The sequence below is a fragment of the Halichoeres trimaculatus genome, unplaced genomic scaffold (assembly GCF_033239565.1).
Source record: "Halichoeres trimaculatus isolate MK-OKI-2021-1 unplaced genomic scaffold, fHalTri1.1 fHalTri1_scaffold_4, whole genome shotgun sequence".
Taxonomy (NCBI): Eukaryota; Metazoa; Chordata; class Actinopteri; order Labriformes; family Labridae; genus Halichoeres; species Halichoeres trimaculatus.
Window position 1 is genome coordinate 25,477,429 of NW_027437182.1, and position 13,010 is coordinate 25,490,438.

At 39.5% G+C, this 13,010-nt stretch overlaps 1 protein-coding gene across 3 annotated transcripts in view; it reads right to left on the reverse strand.

Moving 5' to 3' along the window:
• The window catches only part of atp8b3 (ATPase phospholipid transporting 8B3), a 41,446-nt gene that overhangs the window by 13,159 nt on the left and 15,277 nt on the right, over positions 1-13,010 (reverse strand). Inside the window, exons 3-13 of one of the 3 annotated variants that reach the window (XM_074667601.1) lie at positions 11,430-11,515; positions 5,232-5,354; positions 5,079-5,120; positions 4,814-4,853; positions 4,447-4,511; positions 4,067-4,158; positions 3,805-3,918; positions 2,823-2,921; positions 2,152-2,213; positions 1,697-1,769; positions 1,403-1,473 (exon numbers count right to left, since the gene is read on the reverse strand). In XM_074667601.1, the coding sequence (XP_074523702.1) occupies positions 1,403-1,473; positions 1,697-1,769; positions 2,152-2,213; positions 2,823-2,921; positions 3,805-3,918; positions 4,067-4,158; positions 4,447-4,511; positions 4,814-4,853; positions 5,079-5,120; positions 5,232-5,238 (665 nt within the window). In that variant the 5' untranslated portion in view covers positions 5,239-5,354; positions 11,430-11,515. Of the gene's footprint in view, positions 1-1,402; positions 1,474-1,696; positions 1,770-2,151; positions 2,214-2,822; positions 2,922-3,804; positions 3,919-4,066; positions 4,159-4,446; positions 4,512-4,809; positions 4,854-5,078; positions 5,121-5,231; positions 5,355-11,429; positions 11,516-13,010 lie in introns of those variants that run through there. The other 2 variants (XM_074667602.1, XM_074667603.1) reach the window with 2 other exon arrangements.

A 13,010-nucleotide genomic window follows, 5' to 3' on the forward strand; every position in this document is an offset into this window, starting at 1 on the left:
TATTTTTCAGTTTGTTTTTTGTGATAATAAATTTTGCTTTTCTGATTAATATTTTTTCTATTGGTTTGTTTTTTTGTTATAACTATTTCTGTTTTTATGAATAATTTTTTTTTCTGTTTTCAAATTACTTTTTTGCTGTTTTTCAGAGTAACTTTTTCCTGAAGTATAGAGATACTTAGAAATCCCACAAGAACCTCAACCTGCTGTTTTTCGTGGTAATTTTTTCCTCCTGTTCTTAGGAGTAATTTTTTTTCCTGAAGTATGGAGCTACTTCAAAATCCCGCGAGAACCTCCAACCTGCAGACGACTCCCGTGAATGTGTGGTGGCTCCTGTGTCCCGCACAGACCAGAGATCCTGCTCGGCACATATATGCCTTATCCTTAACTTTCTACCGGCTTTCCAATGTAGAGGCAATGCATTTTTTAATGCCACATCTTTGCCTATTCCTTAAGTATTACATTGAACAATAGGCTTATATAAAATATAAGGATAAAGTCGAAAACATAACAAGGATATCATACCCTGTGTATGGCTAATACCTTACCTTTATTGACCCGGTACAGACCGGTAGAATGCTATGGATAAGGCATATATGTGCCGAACAGGATCTCTGATCCATGCGGGACACAGGAGCCACCACACATCCACGGTAGTCATCTGCAGGTTGGAGGTTCTTACGGGATTTCAAAGTAGCTCCATACTTCAGGAAAAAAAAATTACTCCCAAAAACAGGAGGAAAAAATTACTACGAAAAAACAGCAGGTTGAAGTTCTTACGGGATTTCTAAGTATCTTGATACTTCAGGAAAAAATTACTCAGAAAAACAGCAAAAAAGTAATCTGAAAACAGAAAAAAAATACTCATAAAAACAGAAAGAATTTTGATAAAAAACAAACCAATTAAAAAAATATTAATCAGAAAAACAAAATTAATAACCACAAAAAACGAACCGAAGAATAAATTACTCTGAAAAACCTTTGTTGGTTTTTTTTTTCTTCAAGTGAATGCAATACACTTCCGTAGGATTTTAAAAGCCCTTGATAATAGTTGGAGTACGGTATCAGCTGATCTGTGCACTGCAAGCAGGAACATACACAGTAAGTGTCACATCCTAGAAGAGCCCAAAGTTGGACGGGCTTTCTGACAGCAAACTGACTGAGGGAAATTTCCCAAGCAGAAAATCCACTTTCACTCTAGTGTTTGAGTTTCAATAAGTAAAATAAATCATGTGGAAAACATGGCCCCATATGCTGCGTTGGTTCTCAGGTCGCATTCTTAATAAAGAGACCAAGCTGACCAGCATTCCCTGTGGGTAACACACTTCTGATTGACATCATGCTGTCCCATTTAGAAAAAAATGAACTGTTCCTTTAAACAGAGGGAACTGACTGTTTTTCTTACCCATCGATATCTGCTGTTTCCACATAACACAGACTGTGAGGCTCCGAACTACAGAGGAGGAGAAGGTCGGCCTGAAAAAAAAAACAGAAGACAGAGGGCTGAATGGAAAGTGTCAAAAATCCAAAAAGACATCTTGGACAAACAGAATTATCTCGATGGCATGCTGCTTTGCTGAAATTTTCCATTCATGACAATACTTGTTACAACCACATTTAGTTTTGCTTTTCTTGCACTTCATGGATCAAACAGACACACTGATTTCTTTGTTGGTGTTTTTGCAAGTTGAAAACTCACAGGGATGACTTGGTCTTTTTTTATCCGCAGTATATGTCCCACACACACATCCTTCCACTGTGCTGTGCTAAACCTAAGGATACGAAGAGAGTGAGAGAATTAAAAAAGTAGCCTCTGGCTTTTATTTGTGCAAACCTCAACAACCTGATTGCAAATCTCTTATGCAAAATACACGGAAATAAAAGTTTCCTACAAAATTCAAATGTTTTTCTAAAGAGTGCCTTTTTACTGCACAGCTTCACGTCACTAGAGCTGCATCCAAAAACTTTTCACCAAGTTGTCATAGTTCTTGCTGTGGAAAATGTTCTGTGTGTGTGTGTTTGGCCTGCTCCAATGCACAAAGGGACCATCCAGAGATTCACTCATTCACACTTCATTAGAGCTTCATTAGAGGGTTGTTTCAACCTGGAACTGTGCTAAGTCCCGGGAGCATAACCCACTGTCTTTGTCCTCACCTCTGAGAGATGAGTACGTCACAGGGTCGAGAGTTCACCTCAGAGTCACTGCGTCTTCTTGCCTGAATCCAAGATGGGGAGAATGGGTATGCAGAAAAAGAGAGTGAAAGAGATGGATTTTGATGCAGGACAAGACTGTGGAAAAAGAGTGATGGACAGGCAGTGTGCGAGAGAGAGTGAGGCCGGCCGTGAAAGGTTGAACTGGGGAGAGGAGAAAGGAGAAACACCATTACAGGGCTCCGCAGTGACACCAGCTGAGAGATTTACACCCTCCACTAAATGATTAGTCAATAGAGAGGGGTCAAGCAAGCGTTTCACCCAGAGCTGTTAACGACCGTAACTCAGCGATGCACTTAACCAGAGAATACTCCATGCAAAACATCACGCCTGCATTTAAGAGGAAAAGCTTTAATGATGGGGGAGAAAATTAATGCTACTGGGATGACTGGTTCTGTCAGTGAGGAAAGGACAAGGAGTCAATGAGGACAATGAAGGGGAGAAAAGATAGCGGAGATGCTTAAGTGCCAGGTGTATAAATGCATCCTGAGCCGATCGTATATTCATGTTTAAGATCATGCATTTGTGTCTAAGCGGGTGTATCCAGTGATGAGGGAAAATGACCCTCCCCAAGAAAAAGAGGGTGGGGGGTGCATGGTGAGTGGTTGTCTCACCATGTCGTTGGCAAGGTCTTTCAGGCCCCTCACAGTGAGTACAGTGAGCAGTGGGATGATGGTGATGTACCAGGGGATGGAGGAGATGGCGGGGACACACTGGAGACATACACAGAGGGAAAAGTAGACACAGGAGCATGTCTTATTGGGACCAAATAAGCACAAGGTGTTAAAAAAAACTAAATTTATTGAAGAATTAAAAATCTTAACAGCCCAGAAAAGAATCTGGTTCTGGTCTTTACACCAGGATACTACATTCCTAAAAACTGTTTAGGGTAAACCCTATACTCATCAGTTTTGACTAAATCAATGAAATTATTTTATAATGTAACGCATACTGGTCGCTAATCTGGTTGCTTATTAGAACATTTATTTTATTTTGGGGAAAAAAAAAGAAAAAGAAAAAAAAAAAATATATATATATATATATATATATATATATATATATATATATATATATATATATATATATATATATATATATAATTTTTTTTTTTCCCCAAATAAAATAAATGATTTAACAAAATGTATGGATATGGTTGTCTCACAGAACTCGTGTTTTTGCAGTTACATCATTATGAGACAAAAGACGAAGACAAAGCCTGAACCTTCTTTTCTTCTACTTGGCGACCATCCCTTACGCAAAAAAAAGAAAAAAAAAAATCCTTTTTTATAGCCCTTATCTTACAGACTTTGTAGCCTATAATTTGGTTATAGATGGCACACCCTGACTTTAAATGTATCTTATTAAAATCAATGTGTCAGTAGGTCACAGAAACAAAGAGTATAAAAATACCAGACAGCCTTCTGACTGTCCGCATGTTTAAGGACACTCATAATTTATTCCAAATTCCTCATTATGTAATCATCTGTTTCTATTTCTAAAACACAATATTTTGTTGAAAGCTGAGCCTTTAAAGGAAAGAAGAACAAACGATAACCAGCTTCAAAGTGTGAGGAAAATATCAGAGACCAATCTAACCTGCAACACCATCATGAGGAGGAAGTAGAGATTAGCGACTCGCTGGAACTGCTCGAACAGCGTCAGGGGAAGAAAAGTCAGGGGGGAGTACTTGTGGCTGCGCAGCACATTGTCCTGGCAACCAGAGAAAGATAACCAACGAGAGATTAACACAGTGGAGACATGTATATCAACACAGTCACCTGTCCCTCTTTGCATCAGCATGCCAACAGGTGCTTGGTCTCCATGTGAAGGGGACGAATTACACGTGTGACTGACTCACCGCGTATCGTCCCCAGTGGAAGCACAGGAAAGATTTCTTCTGCTTGTGTTTGTGGTGGTGCTGACTGTTTGCCCTCACCTCCCATGTGAGACCTGTGAGAAACACATTAGCGCTTTAATAACAATTACGACAAATTATTTGATGAACTGTTGGCAGAAAGTAGATGATTTTTTTTAAGCCAGCATATGTAGTGTAGTGCTAATAACCGGATCATAAAGACTGCATAATTAGATGCAAAATGTTACAAGCATGACACTTAAAGTTCAAGTTTAGAATTAGGTTATGTTACGTTAAGTTTTGAAATAAAAACATTCAACTTGAAAGATAGTGAGTAAAAAAGGCAGTTTTCAAAGAAGAAGGAAGAAGATAAAGAGACATACCAGAGTCAACACTTTCCTTTGCCATGGTGCTGATGGGACTCAGACGGCGATAAACTCTGGTAATGCTTCAGGAGAGAGGTGACAAAGTGAACTGAGGTATCCTTATATATAACTCTCTTACACATTTATCCATCTAGTAACTCATTCACTATGTCTCCATGCTTACCATAACTATAGCACAACAGACACGGTTATAAATCACTGCTGCAGATCTAAAGAAACTCCTCCACTCATTTTAGCTACAATATCCTGTATTAATCACAGGAACACAAAGAACGGCTAATAGGAAGAACTGAAAGCTACACAGGGCTAATTAACTATGATAAATAAATGTATACTGTGACAAGGCAGAGAGAAATATACCAACTCTTCTGGCTGAAGCTCTGTTTGAAGCTGCTTGAGAAATCCTAGTGGGAGAGGCCGGACGTCAAAACATTTGCATCAACATGGCAGGAACAATATGCAGAGTGACTTGGATGAGTGGAAATAATGAAATACTAAACCTTAGCTACATGCTTTTAAGTGATCAGTACCAACACAGTTCAGCTGCAGTTAAATGTAGCTCTTTTTGTTGAAATCAGAACCAAGTAGCTATTACAAATAAGTCATTCAAGGAAAAGTATTAGACGTACTTGCACTGAGTCCCTGTGCTGTCCTCTGGCTGCGTGCAGCTCCTGCAGCCAGGCGACATAGCTGAGCCATCAATCATACAGCCCTACTGACCACACGCAGAGGTACACACGGTTGTTTTTATACCCAGTCTTTTGCTGCTTTTCATAACTCACGTTTCATCCATCACCACCTCGCTCCCTTTTGTTTGTTCCTGGTGAGACCTGTACCGGGCCCCGCCCAGGTTCTTCCCAGGTGAAGGCTCAGGTGTCGCAGATTGTACTCCCCATACAGCTTCCCTGAGGAAAACAAGGGAAGGGTAAAAAAAGGTCTGTGGAGTGTTTAATAAATGTTTCTTCTGACTCGTAAAAAACATTTGCAACATTTAACCAGCCTCAATAATCATGGTTAGATAAGGGCTTTATTACTCTTTGTTAATACTGGTCTTAACGCATGCAACAGTGAGACTATTTCACAGTTTTACTGCTTTCACAGGTCTGTGAGAACAGTATAACTTTGCATTGGGGACAGGAAAGAATAGACAAACCACACTCCAGCCTTTTACTAATGTCTTTTTTTCCCTCTCACACAATCTCTCTTTGTACCCTCCTTTTCTTTGACTTCAATACAACCATCTTTTATTATAATGATATATTTTGTGCATGACAGACATTAGTTTGTATTCACAGCTATAGTGCAATTTATAAAATTCGCACTAAGAGTTGAAGTGGTCTGGCTTCTTGGTTATATTCTGACAAAACTTCAAAACGTGTCTTCAAAACACTTTTTATTCAAGTAAATGTAATTTAAGGTTGAAAAATACCATATTCCAGTAACCAGATCACCAACCATTCACTACAAACTGAACTGATGCTCTGTTGCCATCCTTTTTCTTTGTATTTGCATAGATTCTGCATTTTCCAGATTAGAGTGCGCTGCATTACGGAATGCAAAGCATCAGTCAAATAAAAACTACAATTGAGAAAAAGAGGTTACCAAAATCAGCTTTTGAATCTTTCTTTAAACCACCCTTACAAACAGGCTTTGGTGCTGATCATATTTTACTCTCCAACAACAAAACGAAAATACTTCATTTAAGTCTGATTGATCTTTGATTGATCTCTAAATGGTTCATGTTTATCTCTGAAGAGTTTTGTGTTTAAGCTGCCAGTTGTATCATTGGCTTGGTTTAATCTGTTTCACTGTTGTTTTACAAAAAGCTTTGTGAGAACTTATTTTTTTGAGTAAAAGAGTTAAAGTAATCATAAATATTATAACATTTTATCATAATGTATGTTATCAGATTTTGTACAATTTATATTTATAAATTTGTTGAAAAAAAAATCGTATAAATTTAAAAAAGGAATCCATTCTTTATTGTGTCTTTGGTTGTCTATCCTGCCATCTTTAAGAATCTCATGCCACCTGGTGGAAGTAAGCATCCACTGCAGCCTAAACATCAAGTAAAGGTCATAATAAGGTGAGTTTGACAGCAGTAGTTTTTTAAAAATACTGCTCACTGTCTTTAAGTTCATTCCATGACAGTTAAATGTACTGTTTGTGGTTTCACATCTCTTTGTCTCCTTCCTAAGTTAGTGAGGTTAACCCCACAAATGCCACATATCAACAGCTGAAGGTGTGTGCATCTTATGTCTTACATGTGTGTGTGTGTGTGTGTGTGTGTGTGTGTGTGTGTGTGTGTGTGTGTGTGTGTGTGTGTGTGTGTGTGTGTGTGTGTGTGAGTTCCTGCACATATCTGGGGCAATCTTTCCTATCTATTTTTACAGCCGGCTGTGCAGCAGAGAGGTTAGGGTAAGGTGTTGCTGGTATGGTGTATGGCCTCAAACAAACAATGACAGTCAATAGGAAAGACTTTTCCACCACAGATTAACCGTTGCCTATCAGAGCTGCAAAACATCACAACCATCAACAGCACACTGACCTCTTTGAACTTTGGTTTTTGTCCAAGCTTGGCCTGTGGTTTGTATTTAGACATAAATACATTTTTAAAAGCTAAAACCATGATTCTATCATCAAGATGTAGAAACTAAATCCAGAATCACCTCTGAATTTTACAAGCCCAAATGAGCATGATTTATGAAAATGAAAAACTTCACAAACTTTGCTTTCAACAAATATTCAATACTACAGTCAAACTTAAAAAAGTCAATTTATCCTTTAAATAAAATCTTGTGCCAAGTATACATTACACAGCACCTTTTTAGGTGATTTAATATGCTTTGGCAACATTAACTACTAAAGTCTGTCACTTGTTGACCTACTATTACACCAGCTGGTGCTAAAGGCAGCAACAAAGGCTGATAATTTCCACTTCCTGTTGTTGTTTTTTTTTATCAAAACAAGAAATACGAGCGTGGTTTACAGTGAAAAAAAAAATCATTATTGTGTTCTGAAATAATCAAGGAAATATTCTAGGGCTGGAAACCGCACCTGTACCACAACATATGGACTGTTCATACAGGCTGCATTCAACAGGGAAATATGTAAGGCCTTAAACTCTACCACATGTATCAGGTCAACTCACAGTAACATCTGTGCTCACATAGTAACTATAATTTGGCGCATATCAAGCCAGGCAGGAGAATGCAGTTCAGAAAAAACACCAGCCTTGACATGACCAAATTAGACCTGGCCACAGTGACAGTTTAGTTACAACACACTGTGTACCTCAGAGGCTGTAGGGCCTAAAAATAATCTTTTTTGGGGGAAAGAAGAACCTGAGTATTTTTAAATGTAGACATACAGGCAATGGAAATTCTAAATCTTTTGCATGTGCTTCATCCGATTATCTGATTTTTCATATACAAACGATTTAGATATACTAGGGTTAGGGTTAGCACTGAGGTCAGAAACACAAAATAACGGGCTGTGTGCCTTCTGAAAATGTTAATGTTCCTAAAAAAAGAGGACAATATACACTCACCAGCCACTTTCTTAGGTACACATTAATAGTACCGGGTTGGACCCCCTTTTGCCTTCAGAACTGCCTTAATCCTTTGTGGCATAGATTTAACAAGGTACTGGAAACATTCCCCAGAGAGTTTGGTCCATGTTGACATGATAGCATCACACAGTTGCTGCAGATTTGTTGGCTGAACATCCATGATGAGAATCTCCTGTTCCACCACATCCCAAAGGAGCTCTATTGGATTGAGATCTGGGGACTGTGGAGGTCATTTGAGTACAGTGAACTCATTGTCATGATCAAGAAACCAGTCTGAGATGATTCCAGCTTTATGACACGGAGCGTTATCCTGCTGGAAGTAGCCATTAGAAGATGGGTACACTGTGGTCATAAAGGGATGGACATGGTCAGCAACAATACTCAGGTAGGCTGTGGCCTTTAAACCATGCTCAGTTGGTACTAAGGGGTCCAAAGTGAGCCAAGAAAATATCCCCCACACCATTACACCAGCAGCAGCCTGAACCGTTGATACAAGGCAGGATGGATCCATGCTTTCACATTGTTGATGCCAAATTCTGACCCTACCATCTGAATGTGGAGCAGAAATCCAGACTCATCAGACCAGACAACGTTTTCCCAATCTTCTACTGTCCAATTTTGGTGTTGCTGTGTGAATTGTAGCCTCAGTTTTCTGTTCTTAGCTGACAGGAGGGTCACCCAGTGTGGTCTTCTGCTGCTGTAGCCCATCTGCCTCAAGGTTTGACGTGTTGTGTGTTCAGAGATGCTCTTCTGCAGACCTCGGTTGTAACCAGTGGTTATTTGAGTTACTGTTGTCTTTCTATCAGCTCCAACCAGTCTGTCCATTCTCCTCTGACCTCTGGCATCAACAAGGCATTTTGGCCCACAGAACTGCTGCTCACTGGATATTTTCTCTTTTTGGGACCATCCTCTGTAAACCCTCGAGATGGTTGTTAGGGATGGGTACCGAATTAGGTACTTTTAAAGGTACCAACCGAATTCTGTCAAAAGTACCGTGTATCGATTCATGTAAAACCAAATGGTACCATGTTTAGGTACCTAAATGCATCCTTGTGACTGTGAGGGAGTGGAAGAGTCGGTGATTTTCCATGCTGGACATGAACACAGCATTGTAAGGTTATATATACTGAAGAATAAATTTGTCAAATTGATTTTTTAAAATGTTTTATTATTAAACAAATTGATATCTTTTAACCACATTAACACAAAAAAGTACCGAAACTTGGTACCGTTGAGTACCGGTACCGATTGCCAGGTACCAGGCATCGGTACCGTATTGTTTCAGATGTGAAAGGTACCCATCTCTAATGGTTGTGCGTGAAGATCACAGTAGATCAGCAGTTTCTGAAATACTCAGACCAGCCCGCTTGGCACCAACAACCATGCCACATTCAAAGTCCCTTAGTTGCTGCTATGTGATTGGCTGGTCAGAAATTTGCGTTAATGAGCAGTTGGACAGGTTTACCTATTAAAGTGGCCGGTGAGTGTAAGTGCACTGTACCTCTCAAACTGTTTGCTTCACCTGGTATTTATACACCTACATCCTGAAATTGTTTTTTTTTTATTTGAAAAGCTTAACTTACATATAAATGGAGTTAGCCAAGAACTCCACCAGCTGATTTCACTGATTAGTCCCTGCTCTCTGCTTGAAGGTGAGGTAATCAGTGAAATCAGCTGGTGGAGTTCTTGGTTGGAAAGAAAACCTGCAGCCTCTTGGCCCTCCATGGCACAAGTTTGAGATCCCTGGACTAAAGCATATGATTTTATATCTGTAAGTATGTAAACAAAATTAGCCTCTTGTATTTATGCAAAGAGTAGGTCCCTCTCAAGTTAGACTGCCATGTTGTACAGGAGCACACAACTAGCCTGATATATTTTTTGGACAAGATCTTGCTGTAGGATGAACCACTGACTAACTAGTTGTGTACAAGAAGATACTGCACAGAGCTGCAGAAAACTGTGGTAGCCATTTTGGTTAAGGCTGCCTCTCACTCTGCTCAAGTAACTGACCCTGGATTCAGCAGAACAGCTCCAGACCATCACAGTTCCTCCTCCACAATGGATCGATGATGTCACACACTGAGGACGCATCCTTTCACCTACTCAACAGCATACAAAACACCCTGTGTGATGAACTGAAGCTTTCAAATTTTGATTCATCAGCCTCTTTTTCTCATTTAAACATCTTAGTGATGGCTAACCTGTCAAACCTGCATCTCAAAGTCTTCTCTTCACAGTTAAAACAGAGGCTGCTTACTGCGATCATTACAAGCTGTTGTCCTGTGAGCCACCAATCACACATGCTGTTAACTCTCAGACTCGCCTTTTGATACTGTTGTGGCTTTGGGGTCTGCCAGACCTCTTCCTTTCAGAGTTTCCCCTAGTCTCTGAGTGATGCTGAAGGAAACTGTACTCACTGACAACTTGACTTCCTTTACAATTTCTCTGTAGGAGAGACTGACATCTCCTAGCATTACAATAATCAGTCTCTCTTCCATTGTTAATTGACTTTTCCTGCCATCCTATGGCAACAGCCTACTTTCTGCAGTAAAACACTGTCAAATTAATGCTCATGAGGGTATGGTTCCACTGTGTTTTGGTGCTCTATGTTACTATACTTTTAGGCAGACAGAAGGGGCTCTTACCTTATTATTCTATTATATATACTTATTTCTGATTTCTGATCATGCTTGAGAGCTGGGCGGGGATGGAGGGTATGTAGGGTGTTATGTATATCTCATGAAGAGCAGTTTGTATGGCCTGTCTGTCTTGTATGTTTTTATTTTATGTTGTGTACTGTCGCTGTTATGTTGAAATATCTGTTTTGTGTTGGGACCCCCTTGAAAACGAGATGCTGCATTTCAAGGGGCTATCCTACATAAATTCAAACTCAAAATTCAAATGTACGGACACCTGTTGGACTTGGTATCACCACCTTTTAAGGCTTGATCAATCTCAGTTTCTGCATCGAAGCTTTAAGTGTCAACCCATTTCTTGTTCCCTGAAAAAGGCCTTTTAAAAAAAAAAAATTCCAGGGTTTGCTTTATTCTTAAGTTTTTCTTTTTTTATGTTTACGTCTGGAATTATATTTGTTTTATTGCTTCTTTTGCACTGTTGTTAGTTTATCTTTGTTAATTTAATGCTCTGTGTGTGCCTTCGAATTGCTTTGGGGACAAATAAGGTTTTTTTAAGTGAATTGAATTACATACTTTTCCACCATTTCAAGTTATTTATCAGACATATGCTGCTTTATTTTCAATTTTTAAAAAAACTAGAAGAAATTGTGGTGTTCTTAAAATTTTGACAGTAGTGTGCCAAACTTCTCCATTATAGTGAACTTGGATTTATCTGCTTTATTACAGCAGTTGGTAAACTGCCAGCCTGTTCACAACGACCTCCTGTGGCTTACCTTTCTTAAGGAGGGCGCTGATGATGGACTTCTGGACGTTTGAACAGACAACAGTCTTCCCCATCATTGAAGCTGCATGTTCTGAGCTGGACCAAGAGACACAGAATTTATTTCAGTAATAATGTGCTCAAACTCTTGAATGAGGTATTCTACTGTCTTGAGATATCATTTGTTTATTACCTATAGAAATCAAAAGAATTAGAGACACATGTAAAATTTCAGTTAACAGTAAAGTTTAGAGTATAAAAAATGTTACTTTTCAAATAACTAATGAACATTTTTTTGTAGGTGTAAAACAAGTAGCATCCAGGACATTACTCCCCTAACTGCACTTCTCTGATCATTTTAAATAAATCCTAAACTAAACAATAGTCAAAAATGACCCTAAAACAGAGCATTTTACTCTTTCCACGTTGTTTATCAAAACACAAGGAAAGCTTTTTCTCAATGTAAAATGCGAGCCTCTTTGTGCTCGTACTCTGTGTGTCACAGGATCTAACAAGGGCATGACCCTGGGAGCACGCTGACTTCACTACAGTGAGTGTGAGAAAGCCCTCTGCTGTGGGAAGCTTCACATTGTTCTTACTACGCACAGACCCGTATCACCTCTTTGGGTTTTCATGTGGCAGAGTAAAAAAGTCACACTGCAACTTAGAATGTAAAGGCAAAAACCTCCATGCGTGCTGAGGCACAACTTCCTGTAGAAAGTGGTAAACTGCGGTGAGTTTAAGTGCAGGAATCAGGCCACCAGACACAAACATTCACACAATAGGCCTCCTTTAAATGTTTGCAAAAGGGTTTGACATGACATACAAAGAGCTGTTAAATAGGTTAACATAAAGCCAAAGCAAAGCCGTGTTTCTTTCCAGTGAAGAGGACACTGTTATTGTGCAGCTGCTCTGTGAAAGTAAAATGTGGTGGGGTTTGGGTGGGAGTGTTTGTGTGTGTGTGTGTGTGTGTGTGTGTGTGTGTGTGTGTGTGTGTGTGTGTGTGTGTGTGTGTGTGTGTGTGTGTGTGTGTGTGTGTGTGTGTGTGTGTGTGTGTGTGTGTGTGTGTGTGTGTGTGTGAGGGGTTGGGGTGTCATAACAATATCAAAGCTTACTGGAACAAAGTGACAAGACTAACACATACAGATGAGTCAGCCAGACTAAGTGGCTCTCATCTTAACTAAGTGGAGTCACTGCTGAGTGAGAGTGTAGGTGCACTGAGACATGCCAGAGATGATGAAGTTGTGGTTAAGATGGTACTGTTGAGACTGTGTGGTCCTGTGAGGATCAAAGCTACATGCAACAAGGTGATGATTACAGGAAGAAATATAATTGAATGACTCAGTTCCCTTCAATAAAAGTCTCTGATCTAACTGGTAATTCTTATTATGGGACCAACAGGACTTCTACAGCTTATAAATCAATCATCTGCATACAGACAAATAGTTTGCAGCATGCAGTCAGGAAGTGGTAGTTGCCACACAATGAGAAAGGGTTGCAGGTAACAATAATGTTGGCCCACCATGACATACCACAAAGCTTTCTGAGTTGTTAACTTGCAGAGTGAGTCATCCTCATTGGGGCAGACTGAGTC